This window comes from Falco biarmicus, chromosome 5, assembly GCF_023638135.1.
Source record: "Falco biarmicus isolate bFalBia1 chromosome 5, bFalBia1.pri, whole genome shotgun sequence".
Classification (NCBI taxonomy): domain Eukaryota; kingdom Metazoa; phylum Chordata; class Aves; order Falconiformes; family Falconidae; genus Falco; species Falco biarmicus.
The window spans coordinates 36,639,012-36,663,166 of record NC_079292.1 but is presented as its reverse complement, the minus strand read 5'-3'; the positions used below and the strand labels follow the sequence as shown (position 1 = coordinate 36,663,166).

Sequence of the window (24,155 nt, the reverse complement as noted above, 5' to 3'; positions counted from 1 at the left end):
GTTTCAAAAGGAATTTGCTTCAAGAAAGTAGGAAAAACTAAAACCACAGAATACTCGCCAGTTGAAGGATGACTTGCAGAAGCCCATAACTTCAAACAAGTACTTTTGACAAATCTTGCTATGACCTATACGCACGAGAATGTTTTCTATTGTAGGAATCTGAAAATGTAATAGTGCCTGAGTTACTGCAGTTGGACTGGATATACACACTTAGATGTGGGAAGGGAATTCCTGAGGTCTGACAAACGAAGACATTTGCCCTATGTCAATGCTTCTGCAACAGCAACTTGGAGTATAACAGGTTTTGTAGGGTTAAGTTTTTCAAGGTTCTTTCCTTGTAGTTTGATTCTCTTTTAACAAGTTTCATATCTCTCAGGATGTGCAGAAACACAAAGCAGTATGTATGTGCATGCCATATGTGTGTTTGCGTGTGTGTGTGTATCCATCCAAATGTCTGGCCTACAAACACATGTTCACTGTCTTAATATCCACATAAATATGGTACATTGCTTTTTAACAAATACAAAATATGGTCATAGTGTGAAAGTATAATGCTGCAAAGCCACCAAAAAGACAAAAGCAGAATGCATAATGAAGCGCTGCTTTTTCCTGCCAGTAATTACATTTGTGTGAGAACGACTACAACCACTATCATTTATCATTTCTGGTGATGGAAATCTACGGTTGCATGGTTACATATTCTATTCAATTGAGAACCCTACTGCAGCATTAGAAACATTTGTTTTAGCTTATTACAATATCCTTGAGAAGTTTTCAAGAAATATTAAAACATACCGCTACACCTCTTGCAGTACTTCACAATTTACCAAGCACGTAAGACTGACAGGCAATAACTATGCAACTGGCTGCCAGCCTAATCTCCGTAATGACCTGCATTTCATAGTTGTTAACACAGTTATCAGAGTCACACTATCACCAAAATGCTGACAAAACAAAGTGGGAATGACAGCAAAATGCCTTCCCCCCCCGCCCGCCTTTTTTTTTGGGGGGGGAGACAGGACAGATGGATGACAAACCTGAAATTTATCCTGTAATAACAACATTCTCAGTACTTTTTGTAATGTGATTTTTTTCCAATGAGTTTCACTATTTATATCAAGATACAAGCTGCAGCAGCATTTTCACTAGGGTCTGTTTTTTTAAATACGTATGCAGATCCTTGAAGGATCAAACTCTACAAGGCTAATGAATGTGCACAAAATTCAGGTAAAATTATTAGTACCAAAATGAATTTTGAAAGAATTAACACATGCAAATATACTGGATGTCTCATGCTAATACAGAGAAGACAAAATATAGACTTACAACATAAAACTCATTTAAGCACCAACTATAAAACAGAGTATCATCTTATTTGAAACCTTTCATCTCAATCTTTGAAACTTTTCCTCATCCTAAGGAATTTAGCTTCTTTATAAGGCTGGAAATTATTTAACCCAGAACTAGAATTTCAACTGAATGCCTTATAAACAGCATTCCTTCATCTGTGGCATAGTAACAATTCCTGTGTTGCTGGTAGCAACTGTTAGCAAGAAAAATGTCACTATTTTATATTTTATGGTTTAATAACTTCCTTCAAAATGAATGCAGTACTTAATCTGTGCCCAAGCACTACTTGTGCATGTACAGACACAGTGAATATTTGTAATTTTTTTTATTAAATCCTTGCAAAATTGGGAGTCACAGAAGTAGGAAAGTTCTTCCAATGTCAACTCATACATCAAGATCCAGGCTCATAGAAACACTGGTCCACTTATTACTTCACCTACTATGTTGTTCATTCTGAAGCTAAAGCTGAGGGGGACATAAAATAAGTTTTTCAAGGTTCTTTCATGGCTCTTGAGACTCATTTTGCCTTTAATAAGTTTTACAGCTCTCAGGATGCTCAGAAACACACAACAGTTCTTTTCACAGAAGCCTGTATCAAACTACACCTGCACCCAGCTTAATATTTCTCCTTTACCCTTGGTATCTACCCCAAGCAATGATGCAATATCATGGAAAACTCTCACAGACATGGTGCTTTCTGGGCAGTCTGGCTTGCCAGTCATCTTTCAACCAGAATTCTTCTATGATTCTCTTTCCACCTCACTATCTGTTTTTACGGTAACACAAGAAAGGTCACTGTAACCTCCAAATAAAATACACAAGCATCCATTAACATGACATGCTTCCCATCTTTCAGATTTTGTAGAAATACAGTTGATGTTTCCCAGTATGTATAATGCCTTGCAGATTCCTACTTTTCAACAGTGAACACAAAACTATTTCAGCTAATAACTAGTAATTATCATGATCAACTGTCACACCTAATTTAATTTTAATTTTATGTAAAGGTTTTCTATACAATCCAAAGTGAAAATAAGCAGATGAAGAAAGTGCAATAGTGTACCCAGTATCCATTTTTTTTTCCTCACTGATAAAGCAGATTTGCAGGTTTTAAAATACTAAACAATTGCTACTTTTTATGAAGTTATTTACAAAGCTACACAAAATGCAGATATATTCAGCATTATTTTTCAATTGCTCTCATTTATTGCGATTTCTTTTAAATGACTCCTAGCAGTTTACAGTACTACATTTAAGCGTTCCAATTGGATGCATCTTTAGGAAGATTTCATCATACGTGTTTCCCCTCTGCATATAATGGATCAGATCTTATAAAAAAGCTGAACTTCAAAATTAGAATAATAAAAAAAAAACCCGAGCTCTATACTTTCCAAGAAGGAGCTTGCTGCACATTCTGAATCTATTTTAAAAAAAAAGACAAATGGACAAACAGAGAAGCCATTGTAGCACTGCAACAACGTGGCTGGTACAGAAGGAAGAGAGAACTGCACTGTAACACTGCTCTGTCAGAGCCGATCCAGTTGCCTGTGTGTACTTTCAGAAGTAGTATAATTTAATGCAGTGTATCTTTCCCATTATCCTAATTTCCAGGTTTTTCTCATACTTGTCCTCAAAAAGATTATTGCAACAATATGTTACCATCACTACTCTTTCAACTCTGGGATTAAGTACACTACACAATTCACAATGATAGGATAGGGTAGGAACCATGCACTGCGCAGAGTGTTAGGAACCAGCAAATGAATGAAATACACACTTTAAAGTTTCGGGGTGATAGAAGGACAACGACATCTATCCCCCAGGAAAGTAAACCTGATAGCAATAACAGAACTGTCTACTTATATCACAATTTGATCAAAAGCACTGGAAATCCCTGCCAGTACTGAATGATGCATTTAGGAAAATAACATTGCACTAATAGCTTGAAATACGACTTTGGGTCTATCCTCTGCCTGGGAGAAGATGTAACGTGCAATGTTGTTCTCCTGAATGATATATACCAACATGGAAATTTGAAATTTCTATATGTAACATGAATTATTCAGAATGTGTGTGCAAATAACATTATTTTATACTGGGTGATGTGTGGATATTGAATGGCTATTCCCAACTGCAGCAAGACTTTGATTCCTGAAACATTTAATTTAACTTCCACAAATAAGATATCTAGTGAGATGCAGCTAAGATCTCTAGTGAAAAGAAGCAACTTAAAGGAGGTCAAAACCAAAGTCAATGGCAAAGATGTATTTGCATAGAGATAAAATTCCTAGTGGTTAAACCAAAAAAGCATGAGTCTGGAGATTCCAATGTCTTCACTGTTAACATCTGTCACTCAAAGTCCCTCTCCTTATAGCTGCTTCTGGAAACCTTGTCAGGACCTAGAGTCAAGGTCAGAGATTATTTACCTTTCCTTGGCTCCCAAAATGTTAAGCAAGAAATGCGGTCAGGCAACAGGAGGCTCTGCTCATCCCCATCAGATTTATCCTCACTATGTTTGTTTCCTGTGATGGTGTAAATCCAGAAAGCCCCTCAGGCAGCAGGTGGGAATTAAAGCACAGAAGCCTCACACTCAAGTCACAAAGAGATATCATGGCACCCCAGATCAAAAAACAACTACCACAAAGCATGAGAACACTTCTATCCTACCCTTTGTAAGGCTCTAAGGAAAAAAATGGTAAGGAGGACAAGCATCAAATGATCTTCGGCACATCCTGCCCTAGGCTGAGGCTGTATCCACATCTTTGTCTAATATCCCTAGACAGAGTATGAGAAGAGACTCAGAGCCCAGAGGTGCTGCTGAGGATCAAGCAGGGAATTGGACACACCACAGCAGTTAATCATGTTTTTCTTGTATTTTGTCCAATACACAAGGCTTCACAGTTTGCATATGCAAATAGAAGCCACTCCTGCTCCATAAATCAAGGTTGTTTTGAAAAGGGAGAAAATTACTACAGCAAAAGAACAAGTATGTGGTGTACACAGAAGCTGTTACTTTTTAACTTCCTTAAAATATAACCACAAGTGCCTTAAGGGACGAATATCAACCGCTTTTACAGTATAAAAATAGTATCTGCTAATTTATCTTCTGCACAGCAAACCGGGAGACAAAATGCTGGCCTCTGTAGATGCTGAGATCTACACAAAAATCAAAGAAAACTCCTATTTTAAATTGACTATTGCTGCTACATTACCTTAGAGTTTGTGAAATCAGTTACAGGACAGATTTTACTCTAAAGAGGTTCCCTCAAATAACAAAGGAGCTGGTAATTTCCAAAAGACTCCTACAAAACTAAACAGAGATGATCTCAGACACTGAGAGGAGACAGGGAAACAAAATTGACAAGTGCTAGAAGCTTACAAAACACCAGCAGCCCTCTGTGAAAATGGCTGACCTGGAACAGAGTTCAGCAGAGTGTGATGTTTGGCAGTCCTGACACCACATAACCATGAGGAATTAAAACTCTTTCCAGATAATTCAGAATACTCTTGTCAATCCTTGGAATGAAATATTGCCACCACCCTCTTAATCGTTCCCCACTCAGATGAGTTAAAATTCTCTACTGTTTTAAGAATGAATGTTCACGTAGTCAAATCCCCATGATTCTCTCACCATTCTCCATTCATAAAGTTTTCCATTTTCCTCATAAATAAGAATACCAGTTAAAAACAAGAACAACCCAATAAATATATTACAGGATGTAACACTGATTAAAACCAGTTTTTTCCAAGGGATCTGTAAAGCCAAGTTTGAAGAGAAAATACAGTCAATTCGATAGAACATTACAAATACAGCTGTGGATCTGTCTCAAAAAATGAAGCTACCAATTTTCTATAATCAGAGAGTTTCAGACAAAAATATATGACTTCAGCCAAAAACATTGTCATAACAGATGGATGAACTCCGCACAACTTCAATGCATAAAGCGATGACTACCAACTCTCAATGGTAGCCCAAACCACTGCCTTGTGAAAACATGAACAAACAAATTGCAACTACCTAGAATGCTGGAACATGGAATATGGAACAGTCTATCTCCTAAGGTTTGAAGTCTGACAGTTTAAGAGTTCAGTCAGGAAGGCACTGGATTTGTATAGAGTAAAAAATATATAGATACAAAAATATTTTCCCAACTAGGCAGCAGAAGTGTGAATGGCCTGCATTTTGTTTCACAGTGTCTTCCACTCCTGAACACACTGTCCTACAGTGATATTAAGGTGATTACTTGAGAAATGGTTGAAGGAAGCCACCATTTGCCAGAAATTAAAGTATGGCCAACATTTCTCAAGCAGTTAACATTTTAACTAAGTTTCTAAACCAGCCAAGTAGTACTACTATTTGACAAATACCTGCCATATCAGTAAAACTGTGTTTTAAAGAATTATAAACCATTGTTACAAAGAAACTTTCTGACTGTTCATCAATGTAACTACGTGATATCCACTAATAATTTATTAAGCCTTAATAAATTACAGCCAGATATAGCTCTGACCTTTGATAACGTGACATGCTAGACAACAGAGGGGCGTTAAAAGACCAAGGACTTTCAGTCTTTGGGACAAGGACCTTGTCCTAAGATCTTTAAGTGACCAAGGATCACTTAAAGAGTTATGACCGCTGAATGCAATACAAAAGCTGATGCATTTCTCCAGCTAAGGCTATGTCATGAATCATCATGTCTACATTATACTGCTCCTGCAGCACTACAGCTGGAAATGATCTGGGGATCATCCAGAGAAAGAATCAGCCAATGACCACCCCTTAAAAATCCAAGCTATTATTTTTTACCTATCCTGAGTGGAATAGATTCAACAGCAGTTGCAGAAATGGTCTCCAACATTAACTATCAGGTAGCTGCTTGATGCTCAGTCTGTCTCCATTGCAGATAATAATACAGCTCTCCAGTCAACCCATTAATGAAGTTCAGCTCCATTTCAGGTGAGACTCACTGACTCAAAATCCTTTCCAAATCTCACTTGGCCCCTCTGTCCTCTGGAAAGGCCACTGCTCTTTCTCCTGCTTCAGTCAGTCCAGACCCACCATCAAAATTTCCATCAGAGGATCTTGCAGGAACTATTTTGGACACATTTGGTCCATGGTTTTCTCCACATATCTGGACCCATAACTTTAGCCAACTTCTCCAGACACATGTCTTAGGAAAACAGTTTTGCTTAAGCTCCTAGCATTTGGTTTCTAGCATCAAACTAGCTCCTCTGACATCGCTTTCCTTCTGGTGATGCAGACGCTCATTTATGTTTGTTTGTTGTGGGTTTATATGATGCTTGAGCATCTCCTGAAGAGGACCTATATAATGCTATTACACCCACATCCTTAGCCATATTTTTGCAATGCTGCAAGGACTGTTTCTATACTGTATTTTCCAGCTACTTCTGGTGCCTCTGCAGTTTAAGGAAAATTTCTGCTTACTCTGCACCAAGATTATCTCTTCCAGCTGATACTTTATTCTCACAGATGGCGTGAGTATATACTTTATTCTCATAAATATCTCACAGGTTGTCCTGTCTCTCCATCCCAAGTTTCCCACCAGGATTACCAGTGAATATTTGGCCTGGCATATTTACTTGCCAGCAGGTCAAGTCATCACAGAAAAGTTCGATCTTCCTTTTAGGTAAAAGCTTTCATCCCAGCAAGCTTTGCTTTCATCCACCTTTCTTACAAGCCATCCCATCCCAAGTGTCCACACCCAGCTACAGGTTCCTGAGATTTGAGTGGGACAGTGCTCCTGAGCTTTTGTTGGATGAGTCTCACCATCCAGGGCCAGCAGTGGGGTCACAGAGCAGGGCCAGCTGAGCTTGCCTCTCCTCTTTAATCCTTCCCTTACCACGCCAGCTTTGGCAAAGAATGCTATAGACACAGAATTGTTAAGAGGCAGCTGAATTTAAAAATCAAATTCAGGAAAACAACTACCAACCATGTAAGTACTGAATTACTTTGGGCCTCACTGTCCTTTTCACATGGACTACCGTTTTTTGGTTATGTTTCAGCCATAGGGGTTTCTAGTACATTAAGATACCATCCCATGGGCAACAGATAAATTTAACAGGGTTCTGATTTCATCTGTAGGTCCCTTGCTAATATCATCTGAGGAGAAAAATTAAATTCCTGAAACAAACCTGGGATTCCCAGCCACAAAAACAAGCAGCACCCGCAGTCAGTAGCTGCACCTATCTAAGCTGTCAAAGCAAGTCTTTATATCGGAGATGACCAATCTATCCAAGCGTACTCCTGTACAAGTAAAACCATCACAAGGAGAACAGTCACCCCAGCACGGGCACCAGCTATGTTGGGAGTCTGAGGGAAGTGGGAACACTCCAGTGGGTGCCCAGGAGTCCTGCTTCATTGGGGCAGAGGAGCTTTAGGCAGCACAGAGAGCTCATTCCTAATGCACTCCAGTGACCCCCATCTCATTACACCGTGCTTCATGTTTCCTCCCAAAAAGCAGTGGTTCAGATTAGCCAGCAGCCCCAGTACTAGGACTTATTATAAGGATTCAGCACATGATCTCTTTCTTCTTATATCAGATATGTGGGGCTGGAATGCAGTGTGGATTCAGATTTCCAGCACTTGCACCTACAATTTTTGTTCTCTAAACTTGGTTTGAGAAGCTACACAGAATGCTTTCAGAATCTCATCTGAACCAGTAAGATCAGAAACAGAGAAAAAGGTTTGGATGTGCACAGATACCACAAAAGGGGCAGCTGAGGAGGAGGCCAAGAACAAAACTTTAATGTAGTTCATGACTCAAGGAGGTGGTATTAGATGAGCAAATGCTCCAGTAATATGCCGAATCCATTAGCAACTCCAAATCAGACAGACAGTCCCCATGGATTCATGGGACAAAACCTACATTTACAGGAAGACTATTCCCATTTGCAGCAAAGGCTTACCAGAATAAAAACCCTTGTAATGAAAACCAGCAGAAAGAATAAATTACCATAAATTCTTTGTATTTCAGCTGCTCGATAATAAGATGGGTATAAACTTCACGCCCTCTACACGAGAACATTCCTGAATATCCTGATGACACCCTGATTGCCAACAATGATGAAGAAGCTTTAATCCAGCCACGTTCTCACTCTTTCACTCATACAATCCATGTTTGCTGTTCTTCCTATTTAAAACAAAGTTGATCTTGAAGTAGCAGGTCTGATTTTGTTTATCTTAGCAACTAATTAAAAAACCACCTTGACAGTACAGTCTTCCCTCCACAACCACATTTTTAGGAAAAGATGAGCTTTTGAGAGTCTTTCTTAAGCATAACTGAGTTTTCCAGATACATAATTTAGCTATCCACTTGATAAAATATTTAGCAGTTGTCTTCCAGAATATTCTCTCGAAGAAAGAGCATTAGCTATGTCTTTAAGATGTTCATGGAGTGAACAACTTTTTGTTACATGCTGTAAAGTTCCTTCTAAACTACTGCATTTTACCTATTTTATATTTATCATCCAAATAAATCAGCAGAACAGTGATTATTTCTTTACTTTCATAATTTCAGATCTCAGAGATGAATAAGGAACTTGAAACTGACTATTTGAGTATCCTGCTACACTCTTCCTCATTTTAAACTTGGGATTAATCTATGTATTAAAAATTCATCTATGTAGAGAGATCAAATGGTGATCTTTTTGCATACAGATATGCAACACCACCAATGTGATTGGTTGCCGAGAACACAATTGTTCTAGATTTTAGATTTATCTCGCTCTTCTAAGGAAACTAAAATTTACAATTATTCCTTCCTACATCGTGTGAATCTTTTATTGTAATTATTTGGGATTTGATCTATTGCATTAGCTATTATATCCAGTTTCAGTAGTATGATAGCCTTTGCATGTGAGTCACATATGTGTATATATAGACACATGTATGTTTAGATAAACACACATATCCTCCATTTTTTATGACTTTCAGGTGCTTTAATATTTTCCACAACCGTGAAAATTAAACACTGAATTTAATTTGCTTTGCTTTATTTTATTCACGGACCCCTTGAAAGTAGTGCATGGACTGTGAATAGTCCATGGGCCACACACTGAGTAACATAATTTCCATCTAAACCTTAGCTAAACCAGTTAAACCATTCAGACCTCTAAATCTAGATTTAGTTTTCTAAGTTACTGTGGCTTGGCAAACCTGACCTTTTTCACCTCATTAAGCTTAGGCGAAGATTATTCCTGATGTCACTACCCACCATAACATTAAATTTTGGTAGAATTATATACAGATTTTCCATCCAAGTTTGTAAATTGTTCATGATAACTTTGCAAGAGTCCTTTGGTGTGATGTCCTCAGCTTTGTAGTCAACATTTATCTATGTCTGTTTGTCAGACTTTAAGTTTGTTTCTGAACAGTAATCGTCTACTTTGTTCTTTTGCTATTCACCATGATTTCTGACATCTTCAAATATTCTTCTCTCTCCACCTGTTGGGGCATAAGCTCCAGATATCAGAGCATTTGATGTCTTAAAGACACGAGGAACCACTGTAAGTACAAGTCACCTTGGCTCTTTTCAGTATCATCCCTTTGCTATTTTCTTTTTACTATAACACATAGTAGCATTTGCTATGAAAAGATCAGAGGAAATGTCACTTACTCTGACTAATTATGGCTAGATGGGGGCTGGGGGAGGAAGCTCATTACAGTAATTTTTTGGCATGTGAATGAGCATGTGAGTGGATATGTGACTGTGCTGAGTGCTGCTTTCAGTGGGACAATACACTGGAAATGTTAGCTTTGGCCCTAATTTCTTCTTAGGCAGCTGCCCATCAGCTTTCATCAGTAACAAGACCATACAAGTTTAAAATTGTGACAAGTAAAAAAACACACACACAAAGAGACCAGATTCTTTGATTCTTAATGGGTATGATGTAACTATCGAGCTCTGAACTTTCACCAAACATAAAATTGCCAAAAGCAAAAAAAAAAAAATAATCCAAGTGTTACTGTATTTTCCCCTTTTTAAATACTTGACAATTTAATTTTTTTAGGTCTTTCTTCTTGACATAACCAACTACAAAATTCTCTATTTTAAGTGCAGCAAAAAGAAGATGCTATTTTTTTTATGCTACCCAGGGCATCACTTGAACCTTTGACAAACTGAACTAGTGTCTCAGCATGTTGATCTGGAGTTCTCAAACTGTGACGCATGTACAGACACAACATGCAAACCACTTCAAAACAGTATGTAGCCCATTTGGCTAATGCTAGTTCAAGAAGGTCCAACTTCCCCTACTGTCCAATGGCAGAATTCAGGAAAAAGTTTGGAAGTCAGTTCCCTAATCTGTTGGCAAACCATAAAAAAGAAATAGCCTGAATTCACTACTGCCTTTGTGACCCCTACCCAGGTACTTATTTGCAAAGGTGGAGGCACTTCTTTTGACAGCCAGGGGAAAAAAAAACAACCCAACACCAAAACACAGAGTAGCATGGAACAACACAGCAGGTCTGAAACACACGCTGAAAGTCAAACTGACTTGGCTAGTACTGTTAAACTACCATTTGACTTACGCCTAAATTGAGATCTGAAATCTTGAATACAGATGCAAAGCTCAGTACTGAGTACACCACATCCCAGCCCAACAACTCCAAGCTCTCAATCTGGGTAAATTGTGAGGATGTGAATCCCGTAAGGGCGAAGTTTACACTGTGATCAGAAAAATTGCTCACATATTTTGTAGGGATTAAGTGAAAATTGCATGAAGATTTTCTGTTACGTTGGACAAAAGAGATCTCCTCACTGTGCTGCTGCCACAGATGCAGCAAAAGGGAAGTCAGTCTTACTCCCTGGGGCTACAGTTACTACCTCAATGCAGCTGTCAGCCAACACAGAGCAGCTGCTGTTCAATATTACATAGCATATGCGCCTAAGTGGATCTCAGACTGGCGTTTGCAGGAAATCCTGCTGCTGGTGGTTTGATGGCCTTGCTTGAACCATCCTGACACGGTCCATAATAGCAATGCAGAAGAGGGAACTGTATTCTACAAAGGGAGCTCAAGCTTAACCTACCTTCCACTTGCTCCTGCTAGCCTTTGGAAAGGCTCATGCTGCCTTGGAAGGTCTGTAACATTGAGTAAAAGTGGTCGTCAGGCACATTTATCACTGTGTTATACAGCTTTAGAGTGAAAATGGAGACGAGATGCAACTAGACAACATTCCAATTGCTAAACTTCCAGGAAACTCCCTCACCAACATTACACTTCTCTGCATATTTTTTAAAGTAGTAAACCAAAACTTACACATAATCCCTTTTTTCTCTGTTCCTTCTAATTCTTTGAGAAAGTAGCTATTAATTACAAAGTTTATGTTTGTTCCTTTTTGAAGCAATTTCTTTTTACTTTCAAGGAATTATTTTTTTTTTGTCCAGTAAAAAAGAACTCACACCAATTATATTTATATATATTTGCTCAGGTTGTGCTTTCTCTCAATTACTGCTTTTAGCTTAGTGGAACAAGAACTGTGATAATTTATGCTTAGGTTCAGCAAAATGTAGTTCTGACCCACAGGTGCTATAACAATATCAAAATATCTTAGGTCTACAAAAATTTGTGTACATGTACATAAGCATGTAAGTAAAGGAAAAACACATTCACCCTGTCACTGGAAAATTTAAAATACCCCAAAGGTACCCTCCTTTTGACTGCTGGGGAGAAGGCAATGATCTATCAACTTAAGCCTCATAACATGGTAGGAAATTTCATCTTTGTTATTCACGATTGACTTATGATATAGCTGAAAACAACATGCCCACAATATCTTTACAAAGCTGCACTGGTCTCTGACAGGTCACAACATATACTGGATGCCCCTGCCAAAAAAAAAATAATCTAAATGCCAGAAACGATCTCTTCTGCCAGGCAGGGCTGTCAAATTCTAGTTCATTAAAAGCATAAATGTTTCCTTGAGAGTATTGTGGATTTAAACTGCATTTTATTGGTGACATTTACCAATGCGCTATAGTAATTCAGTCACTTGAATAGCTGGTATTTCTTTGCTAAACATCTTTCTCAATTCACCACTGAGAAGCTAAGGCAGAGGAAGCCTGTTAGATGAGACGTTATTTCCAGCAACATTTTGTTCCCCACAAAATTATACCTAGTGTTTGCCTCTTTATAATCACTGCAATCTGGACTAATTTTTCTGGCCAATACACTTTCAGGGAAGCTGCCTTTTCTACTAAAACCATCATACCCAACAGCATTGATGAAAACTGAGGATAAGCAGTTCAAGGGATAAGATGTAGAGGTTGCAGCGGAGACTTATGTAATGCTTCCCCTTTCGCTGTAATAACAACTTTCTGGGCTGAAGCTTTCTTTTAACCTTCACCCAGGGCTGAATATGCTAAATACAGAGTCTTAAAAGGTTCCTAAATATTAGAGGAGTGATGCTTTAAAACAAACCCCCAAGAGAAGAAAGGAGACAAAAAGGACAAGTATCTTTAAAACTTCATACCCTCACAAAAGCGAGGGAGTGACACGGCACCTGTGGTAACACTGTGGTAGCTCCGTTTCACTTACATGCCTAATAAATTCAGAAGATGTTAATACAAAATTTTTAATTACTTCCAATATTAGCAATCAGATTTTCCCTGGAAAAAAACCCAATGTTATGAAGAGGTTTCATTTTGCTTGCAGCTCACATGAACTGGGCCCTTGGGGATAGTCTTCACCCAGGGCAGTCTTCCCTGCGTGTCCCCCGAGCAGCCCTCTCCCCAGGCCAGCAAAACTCCCACCGGGAATGCAGGTAGGGCGCCAGAAATTAGGTTACCTTTTGTCGATTTAATTCCAGCTGTTTGAAGAGGTGCAGTAACGCACACTGACAGAGAGACCCGACCGCTTACGGGCTGTGCCTGTGGCGGGACCTTCCGGCAGCACCACCATGGTGGCAGAGAATGAAGTGCAGACGGGGCACTACTCCCTGGAGTCACGCTGGGAGACAGATTAAGCTGCAAAAGTGCAGAAATCTGCCTAAAAATGCAGGTGTGCTCTTATCTCTATTCCAGAGAGTATCCCAAACTAAGTATTCATAAAGCATGTGAGAGAGTGAGGTCCACCCATCCCTAGCGTACCTGGCCACACAAGGAACCACAGCCCATTTCCACCCGAAATCTCACCTTACATTACGTCTTAAATTACCTAAAATGTCTAGGTAAGCACTACTAAGTAATTGCAGACTTTAAGTGGAATAAAATACCTTCACAAAATGACCAGTTTTTAACCCCTACTATTCAACCCCCGGCAGCTCAGGCCCCTGTTTTTCCTCACACTGCACGCACCTTTCCAGCAGCAGAGGCTGTGCCCCCAGCATGAGCTGCCTCTGCTCCACCTCCAGCTTCTCTCACGTCCCCCTTCGCTTCTCTTTTCCCTGTTGTCCTCTTCCCTCTTAGCTCTGCAGATCTGCAGAGCTCCCAGCAGTGCTGCATCTCACGTTCCTGCCGCGTGTCCCCTGGTTGCAGCTCAGGCCTCCTTTGCTCCCCACCGGAGCACACCCCTCGCCCCCCCCCCCCCCCAAGCACTGGGGGCCATGGCCCCACAGCCGACTGCAAAGCCAAGGCCTGATATGCACACCGCCTCTTTTCTCCTACCCCACGCCGCCCTTCTCCTTTCCACGTTTCCTCAGGCTTCACCTCTGTTCATGTAATTCCGTGGAATTCAGACACTTCTTTCAAAGTAACAAAAACCTCATGTGGGCACCGGACAGGCCCCGGCAGAGAGCTGATTTGTTTGCAAATTAAAATCCAGTGCTCTCATGAGAATGCAAAGATGGACGTATGTTTTTGTACACTGGCAGAATTTGCAGTGTCTATCCCACTGTATTAACACATGCTCTCACCTAGCCTTCTGCTCCAGCCTGCCTCGTACCCTCTATACTACTCTGGGATGCTCATCCAGATTGAGCTCCTGGCAGAAATGAGACGCTGAAGTGTTTTTTAATCTCTGCCCTCTGATTCTGCTAGAACTACTTGAAAAGGCAACAACACTGAAGATCATAGAATCACCGAATGGTTTGTGTTGGAAGGGACCTTAAAGATCATCCAGTTCCAGCCCCCCTGCCATGGGCAGGGACACCTTCCACTAGCTCAAAAGCCCCATCCAGCCTGGCCTTGAACACTTCCAGGGATGGGGCATCCACAGCTTCTCTGGGCAACCTGCTCCAGTGCCTCACCACTCCCATAGTGGGCAATTTCTTCCTTGTATCTAATCTAAATCGACCCTCTTCCAGTTTAAAGCCATTACCCCGCGTCCTATCACTACATGCCCTTGTAAGAAGTCCCTCTCCAGCTTTCCTTTAAGCCCACTTTAGGTACTGCAAGGCAGCTGTAAGATCTCCCCAGAGCCTTCTCTTCTGCAGGCTGAACAACCCCAGCTCTCTCAGCCTGTCTTCAGAGGAGAGGTGCTCCAGCCCTATGATCATGTTTGTAGCCCTCCTCTGGACTCGCTCCAACATGTCCACATCCTTCTTATGTTGGGGGCCCCAGAGCTGAATGCAGTACTCCAGGTGGGGTCTCATGAGAGCAGAATAGAGGGGCAGAATGATCTCTGTTGACCTGCTGGTCACGTTTCTTTTGATGCAGCTCAGGATATGGTTGGCTTTCTGGGCTGCAAGCACACGTTGATAGGTCATGCTGAGCTTCTCATACACTAGCATCCCCCTAGTCTTTCTCCTCAGGGCTGTTCTCAATCCATTCTCTGCTCAGCCTATATTTGGGCTTGGGTTTGCCCTGACTCACATGCAGGACCTTACACTTGGCCTGGTTGAACTTCATTAAGTTCTCACAGGCCCACCTCTCAAGCCTGTCAAGGTCCCTCTGGATGGCATCCCTTCCCTCCAGCGTGCCGACCACACCACACAGCTTGGTGTCCACAGAGATACGAACAAGATAAACTCATGAAACATTTGCAACACACTTCTATCCTGCAGCAATGGTGATGGTCAGAAAGACATTTGTGCAACACCCCATCCATGAGCCAGCTTAGGGTTTCATTATTTACAGCTCAAATGTCTCACCTGCATTCATATTAAAACTGGCACACTTATCAATAAACTATTTCAGTTAAACTTTAATATTTAGACAGCCTACAAACTACTGCATAATAATTCTTTTTCTTTCATTTTACTCAGAATATTTTTGAGAGAAGTACTGCTATCCCTATCACGCAGCTAGGGACAAGGCACAAAGTCCAAGACACTTGCTGAACTGTGCAAGAAGTTCAGCAGGAACCAGCCAAGAACTCCTATAACCCACCCAGCTCCCAAAAGAATACACACACTGGGAAGAACACTCCCTACATGTTACAGGTGCAACAGGTATCAGAGCTGCCATATCATATACCAGCTACTAACAGCTGATAGATATCAGATAGCTAATGAACACTTACAATCACTTTATATGACGGCTTGCCGCTGTCTCTTCACAACTTACAGGCGCCTGCAGGCAATTATTCCACCTTATCTAAGCCAGAGATATTTTCTCTGCAGAACTCCAGCTATACACACATTCTCAGACCATCAGGGCTGCAGCAGTGCTCCCACTTTTAAGTAGTACATGCTTGATATGGGAAGTATTTTTACGTCTCTCTCTTCTCTCAAACTTTCACACAGATTGGTTAGTATGCTGCTGTACTTTAGATCATCCTGAATAATTAATAAAGAGTTTGCCAGTTCTTGAATATATTATCAGTGAAGAAATATTGCTTGAACTTGTGAACTGTGATCAGCTTGCTGCAGAAAGGAAAATCTTTTCTCCTCACTTCATTACTTCTTACAACAATACATTCAAAGAAATCCTTTGAACAAAAAGACAATGTTGCAAACTACTAATACTCATTAAATAAAATGAATCTGCCTCTTTTGTTCTACACATACATGGTGCTGGAAAGCCTAAACAGCAATTACAAAAGGAACATCTTTTTAACAAATATTAATCTCTCTCCCTCTCCTTAAGCGATTGTAACACAGGCACTGTACCATTTCAAAGCAATCTTAAGAGTGCCTTTAGCCAGGATTGTTTTAAGTGCAAATAAAAAAGACAAGATGGGTGAAAAATCTAGAAGGGAAAAAGTCATGCACTCTGCTCTGCTCTCTCACACTTTGCCAACTTCAGTAACTGTTCACAACCAGTGATGCAGAAAGAGAAGAAAGGAGGCAGGGGTTGTATCTCAGACTGCCATGGACCAGCTGGGTGATATAGGGCAGGTCATGGCCAATCTCTGCCTTCATTTTCTTATCTAACAGTCTCGCAATAAAATACATTATGGGTTGGTGTTGGTTTTTTTTTAAATACAAAACAAAAAAAGATCCAAGTCCCAAGAAATAGGATTTTTTTTTTAAAAAAAATAATTACTTCATTACAAGCACTAAGAGCAGCGTCAAAACTTCCCTTGCTGACATACTGATCTACAGCTCTCCCCTGTGGACTCTCTCCTATCTTCTCATCACGTATGTGCTAATGGTTCCTGTTAAGGAAGGGCTGCATCTCTGGAGGTGGCCCTAGAGCTCCCGAATGCTAGCAGAAAAGAGTTTCCAGATTTTGCTTCCACTCTTTATTCCTTCCCTGCAGTCTGTTACTAAGTCAGAAGAAACACATAGTTCACTTTTAGAAATACAATCGAAAAAAATTAGGGAACTGGACAACTTGGATAAACACGTGTTTAGTATGAAAAACCTCAAAGCATACTTCCAAAACCCCGACTGAATGCACAAAACCAGCAAATTCCTGTTGACTGCCTATTCATATAACTTGTCAGCACACTTAGTTTTCTGAATGTTCAGAACTCATAGGGAACTAACCTATGTTCAAAAGTCCCTACAGATATTGCTACTTGTGATTCTTACTTCAAATCCAGCTGTTGACTCAGTTCTTTTACTGTAAATTTGTATTTTTATAAACAACTTAATGACAAAAAAAGACCACATAGTTAGAATTACTATTAAAATAAGGTACCAGCTGGCAACTTGCTGTCACAACCAGGGCTGATTCTCTGGAACACTGGAAAGTTTGTAATAAAATACTATACAGTCTCTTTGTCAAGGCACCATTTTAATTTCATGCCTTCAAAAAAATTTCTGGGTTTGCTCTTCTTGTAGTTGCTTGTGGACAAAGCAAAGTATAACCTACATCCAGTTACATTCAGAATTCATCCTTTGATGCTTTAGGCCTCTAACCAATTTTTAGATAACCGATCATCTTGTGAACTGGAGTGCACTATCCCCCATTTTAGGCTTGCTTTATTTCACTGTATCGGAAACATATTGGGAGCATAAAAATCTGCGTCTGCAGAAAGGATCTGTATGCGCAGTAGGTGATGAATTATCCTGAAGATACACTATAAAGCTTTGATGGATGAAAGGCAGACCACTCAGCTCCTTACACTATGCGCTGTGTAACAGCAGTTGACATCTTTATCAGAGTGCTCTTATTCTGTTTCCATTATAATAATATCCAGAATAATATCACTGATCTGGATATGTTAAAAAATACATTCCGGCCCCTTACAGAGAGAGAGATACATTTCTATATGCAACTTTACGCAGTAGACACAGCTTCCTAAAAGACCTGTTCTTGGGGCTAATAAAGGGAAAAAACGAACATGTCCGTACATAAATTAACCACCACCAAGGCTCTGTAATGCACTGCTTGAAAGGCAATTTTTAAACTATAAAGTGGTTAATTTAGCTGTAAACCTGACCAGCTTACACATTTCAGCAACTTTTCTCTATTGTACTACAGTGCTACGCTTAACATAATTACTGTAAATTGTGCAATTCTGATTTAGCAGGTACAGTCAATGTAAGCGATTACCACAGACTCTTTGGTATGCGCAGTATACTGCTCAGTAGGGGCCAAGGTCTTACAGAAATAAATTTTGGGGGAAAAACCCCTAGTATTTCTCCACCGCACACAAAAAATTCTACAGCACAAGCAGCTGTACAGAGAACAGATTTGTGGTTGCGCTAACAACTTCAAATGTGGCATTTCCTCATATTCAACCGGTTCAAATGTGTTACCACTCTCTCTAAGCCCAGTACTTCTCATAGGGACATCTATAAAAATGGCTACTACTACAGATTCTTAATATAGCTTTTGGATTACCTTGCTCTTTTGGGATAGGAAAGAGATAAAAAATTAAAAAAACCCTCTTCTCAGTGCAAATTTTAGTAGCTAATATAGTAGAGATGATACCTCTTTTCAGAACTGCTTAACTACTTGCAACATTGCTTAAAATATATATACACATACACACACATATGCATATATATCGCCAAAAACATATAGATAATCAACAATAAAAAGAGATCGGGCCAGCAATATTTCAGCTCAAAGGTAAAAGCATGAGAGATTTATGCATGAAAGAAATCAGTTAACTACAGCACAAACTCCCATCCACCATAAACATTTTAACTGCTATAAAAAAAAAAATGTAAATTAAAAATAGCATAGAAACATCACACTGGTGTAGAAACAGCACACTGGTGTAGAAAACAGGATTTTTTTTTTTTGTTCTTAACTAGACAGACTAGATTGAAATTGAAATTCAAACCATGTCTCAGCATGTATGAGACAATGGTCTCACACAGCACCCTTCTTGCAAATTGCATCATCAAATAAAATAATACTTTTCTTCCATAGTTGCCTGTTAATGGATGCAAACATAGAGCTTTACCTAAGCTTGGTAACATGCAATTTCATTACTGAAAATGGACTGACCTTCAAAAATAAAGACTCGCAAAACTGAAGTGTAATACACATTAAGGGAACTAATCTCATAGTATTTTGAATTTACTGAAAAAATAACTATCGTGCACATCTTGTTTGCCACATATTTTGCCCTAAGAGCATGTAGTTGATACAGTGGAAATACAGAGGATGACTTGGGTGTACAGCAGCCTCAGATGCAGTGGCCCTTGTACCCAGAGGCTACATGGCACAGACCCCAAACCACCCCGTGATTCTACGACTGGGCCTGTGTCCTACCACTGGTGTAAGTTTGAGGGTAGAGGACAGAGAAGGAGACCAGTGTTCCCACGTGGAGATGATCTTGGCGTGGAGGACAAGAGAGGTATGCGTTGTCATGCTACAGGAAGGATGAGCAGCAGTGGGTCACTGACCAGGTTTTAGAGAGTGTGCCCACAACTATAGGGTATTTTTGCCTTGAAATTTGCTCGGAACACTTGATTTTCCTGCTGGAGATTTTAAAATGACAAAATAAGCATGTGTAGCAATACAAAGAGACACAGCTTTGCTTTTTCCTTGGAAAGGTTAAGATGAAGCACAGGAAGAGGGGAGTGTAATTGTTGTAAAACACAATATTGCCTGAACATCTCCCTGTTGGGTAGAATTGCTTTTGGACAGTCTCCAGTTGCCCACATGAGGCATTTCTTTTTACGTCCTTATCTAAAAGAACAACAAATGAAGTTACAAGCTTACTTTGTCAAGACAGGCATATGACATACACAAAAAAGGAAAGCAGGTATTTCCACTTTTTGATGTACAATTAAACACACGTGTGTAATCAATTAAAAATACAAGACACTAATCAAGTGTGCAGCATACCTGTTTCTTTTTACCACAGCAGGGCCCAAAAGAAAGTAAAGAAATTATTTTGGCGAACTGCACAAAGGTATAGCATCAGCACAGAAGAAAGAGACCCTAGCAGAGACAGGCTGGGGGAAAGTACTAACGCAAGGAAAATTGCTTTTGGGGCAAAGGAATTCAAGGAAAGCACCAAACCTCAGGACTAGCAAGCTAGAAGGGGAGGGGACCTCCCAGCTGATGCAGCAGCAGGAAATTACCAGCTGGTGGCATGAGTGGTGCCACACTAAAAACGTGAAGGTCCACCCCTGTCCTTAGCTAGCCTGATTGTGTTGAGCTGTCTATAACTGGTGCCTGAGATGCAAACCCCAAGGCCACAGAATGCAGAGGAGTTAGCTAAAAGAACAAGGGTTTTACTCAAAATGGTGCAAATTCAGGAGCCTATCAATTAGGACAGCAACTCCAGTCTGGCAAGCATAAGGATTACAAAGGAATATATGAACATACCTTTAGATTGCCTTTTTTTTTTTTTTTTTTTTTTTTTAATCAATTGTTAATAGTAAGACAAGCATAAAACACACATCTTTAATGTAAAAAAATCAATAGCATCATGCTGGTTCCTATTGGGAGGGAGTGGGAGGAATGAGGAGTCTCAAAGGAAGTTAAGATTATTTCAAAGGAGAAAAAAAACCCACTACCCTGAATTCTGTTGAACGATGGAAGTGTGAAAGAATGAAGATGGCTATGATGTGTAGGAATATTGATTATTCTCGGGGAAACTGTATTTAAATGGAGCAACAACTCTCATCAGTGAGACACTAAATTAGTGCCCAGATCTGTCTTATAAAGACATCAACAGACAAAAAGATTCCTCAAACCAGGAAAAGAACACGCTGACTTCCAACCTGATAAATGCGTAACAGAGCTACCAAAATAGAAACATTTTACACAAAGGAGAAAAACAAGCATTACCCAGAACAGATTTGAAAGAGAAGCAAATCTGCAGAGGAGGGGATGATTAATAAATATTTGAGTTCACATGTTTTGAACAACGTGGTCCCATACAGCAGTCTAAAGAACAGGAAAATGCATTTTGTAAGTTCGATTGAGATATTAAGCTCTTTTTCCATTATTGGCCTCATAGTATTAGCATCTTATTCTTTCATGCTTCTGCAAAATAAAATACTAATCGATTTTGAGCTATACTAATAATCAAAGGTTTCTCATTTTTTCAAGCTAGACTGATACAAACAGTTTCATTCACATACTGATGTGTTTCCAGCTGCACAATAATGGCCATTAAATGTTTCACAGTACCCAAGCTAAAAACCAGAAGCTTCTTGTTTGCAGACACATAATGCTATACAATGTTGCAAGTTTACGCAACAAAAATGAGCCTAAATCCCAAATCAAACCTTTTTACACTGAGAAGGAAAAATTAACAAACCGAACTGATTTTTTTAGAAGAAATTAAGTTATTTTTAGAAACTAAGATATGTTCATTTCTGAAGAGGGAAGGTACCTTATCCAGACAGAGGTTTTCACACAGCTGCTTTAATAATCACACAGGACTCAAGTAGAGAAAGATGCAAGTAGTATTTTAAAGTTATGAGCAATAAGACCAGAGGCTACAAAGATCTACAGTAACATAAAATGCACACTGCTCTAACAGGCAAATTAACTTCACAAGTGTGACATGTGAGTGCAGCCCTAAAAAAACACATGCTGCTGTCCATACTTCATCACATACAACAGTTGCTGGCATCTAAAGCATAGCTAGAAATCACTTACGAAAGATGTTAAACAACAGAAATTCATCCTGGATATAGGTCCTGAGTATCACTGTCAGTGGTTCCCAGTAAGGCAGAGCATGCACTGACCCAGGAGGGACTCCTCTGAGTGGTTAGCAGAAATACAAAACAATTATACCCCACAATAACTTTAGCACTTCACTTGGGAAAAAAATCCTCCTTTTAGCAATGAAAATAAGAGGAAAACAGGAACCTATCTTCCTAGCAGGAGCACAGCATGGGACACGTAAGGGTTGTAACTGAAAGAGCCCCTACACCTTTCTGTATTCAGAGTTCTTTGTTGCCTGACAGTGAACTGGAAGGACGGTCATATTTAAAAGTAAAAACATCAGGCTGTGTCTCCGGAAGGCTGCAACAGAGCCCCTGAATGAATAAGAAGGAAAACACGTTACCTTTAGCAAGTCTCCTCAGGATTTGACAGCGGCATTTAAAAGAGACAGCTATCATTCTCGCTGCCTGCCTCCCCTGGCAAAGCGCGCTCAGGGCTCTGCTCGGGTGAATGCAGCAGAAGCCTGTGAATTCCTCCTCCCGCACATACCCAGCAAAGGTAGCCCCAGCGGGGAGTGACAAAGCTTAATTCCTCTTGGCTGATGCAGGGATCAGCTCTGTGTCATCCGGCAAATCTGTGTCGTTCACTACTACTACCACCACCACCACCTGCATGAGGAGATGAAGGGCTCACAAAGCACTGTTTCTTTAAAAGCTAGAAAGCATCCAGCTGCACACAGGGATGCAGATATCAGAGGGAGCCTTTCCCCAGTCTCTTGCATTCCCTGACCGTGCAGGGAGAGTGATGGTTGCCGTGCCAGGCAAAGGGCCCTGTGTTTCAGCAGACGTGGCAATTTTTCTCCTCTTCTCTCACATCTTTCCTTTCCCTTACACTTCCCTCTGGATAAATAGGACAAAACCACCAGGCATCCTACTTCTGGGGGAGAAGGAGCCTATTTTGAATGGAAAATACTCTAATCAAAGCACATTAAAGATTTAATCTGTAAGGAAGAAGAAAAGAAAAAGCCTGATTTTATAACCAGGAAAGCTTTTTGACAATTGTAGACAAGTATATTACAGCTATTGAAGCACAGACCACAGGGGGAGGGAGAGAGTCAGAGGGAAGTGATGGATTGTTGTGTGTGGGCAGGACCGCCAAGCATCTGATCACAGCAAAATAAGTAAAATGATGCTGCATAGAAAACACACAGTGAATCAGGTTTTCTCCCCTCACTAGAGAAGAGAGCAGCTTTTAGTGCACCTGAGAATTTATTTTGCCAAACATTGCACCATTTGTAAGATTTTGTAAGATTTCTTCAGCCTACCAGGAATTTTATGTCCTCTTATGCCTATTTAGACAGCAAATTAACCTGCTTTTACAATTCATTCAGGAAACGATGAAGTGGAGCACACTGCTTAAGGGAGAGCTCCATCCCATCTTTTATGAAATTACTAAAGGACAAATCCAACATTCTAAAAACCAAGCAAGCAAACCAAAATAAGCCATAAAGTTTGCCCGGTCAGATTTATGCACAAAACCCAAGTGCTGCATCAGATACTCTCCTTTAAAACAACAGATAATTATTTCTTTGTCAAGACTTCTGCTTCACTTTGGTGATATATTTAAAACTGTCCTCATATACCCTTGTCCTATTCACCTGCTTTGCTTACAAAATTGCTCAGTTTATCTTCTCCCATCTTTAATCCATCGCTATATTTACTGTTATGGTCCCGTGTTAGGGTGTGCATCTTCTACTGTCAGCTACAGAAAGCCAGGAGGAGGTATGGACAGCTTTCACACTTAGTGCCATTTCTCTCTCCCTGCCTGCTCCATGCTGCATCAGCAGCTCCAGGCTTGCCATCTTCCAACGCACTATTACAGTGATTGTTTTTCTTATTTTTGTTTTATTGGTTACAGCAACAGCCGTATTTCCAAGGCCAGGGTGAAACACTCCATCAGTACAATTGAAATTGCCCAGACAGGCCTGGTGAAAACTGATTTTATTTCGCTGTCATTAAAACCAGATAGGGGTAATAAAGTCATCTGTTCACCAACCTTGTTAATGCTTCCTAGCGGCTGTTGTACCAAACAGCTGTAAAATCCAACCAGCAGAAAAGCAGATGCACCTGAAGCCATGGGCTGATCATTCTGACCCTGCTGCTGCAGACCTCTGGCCCGGGATGGACAGGGCATGCAAGCAGGGCTGAAACCATGGGAAGAAGGTGGAGATTTAAGCCGGTGTAATTCAGTGGTCAAGAAAGAAAATGGAAAAATCTTGGGACTATCACGAAGGGGAAAATGGAGAGGAGCTCTGTACTGTCATTCCCCCATAAAGACGAAACCAAGAGAAGAGTAAGTGGCACTCTGCCTGCCAATATGCTTTTTGAGGAGAAAACTTGCCACCACTCTTTCTTGCCACCTCCCGGCTCAGG

At 40.2% G+C, this 24,155-nt stretch overlaps 1 protein-coding gene across 8 annotated transcripts in view; it reads right to left on the bottom strand.

The window, feature by feature from the left end:
* GRIP1 (glutamate receptor interacting protein 1) overlaps positions 1 to 24,155 on the bottom strand; it is a 328,959-nt gene that overhangs the window by 138,934 nt on the left and 165,870 nt on the right. The window contains exon 1 of one of the 8 annotated variants that reach the window (XM_056341972.1): positions 22,127 to 22,268. The exons of the other annotated variants lie outside the window; for them this stretch is intronic. Within the exon in view, the coding sequence (XP_056197947.1) occupies positions 22,127 to 22,181 (55 nt within the window). The 5' untranslated portion in view covers positions 22,182 to 22,268. Of the gene's footprint in view, positions 1 to 22,126; positions 22,269 to 24,155 lie in introns of those variants that run through there. 8 annotated transcript variants of the gene reach the window in all.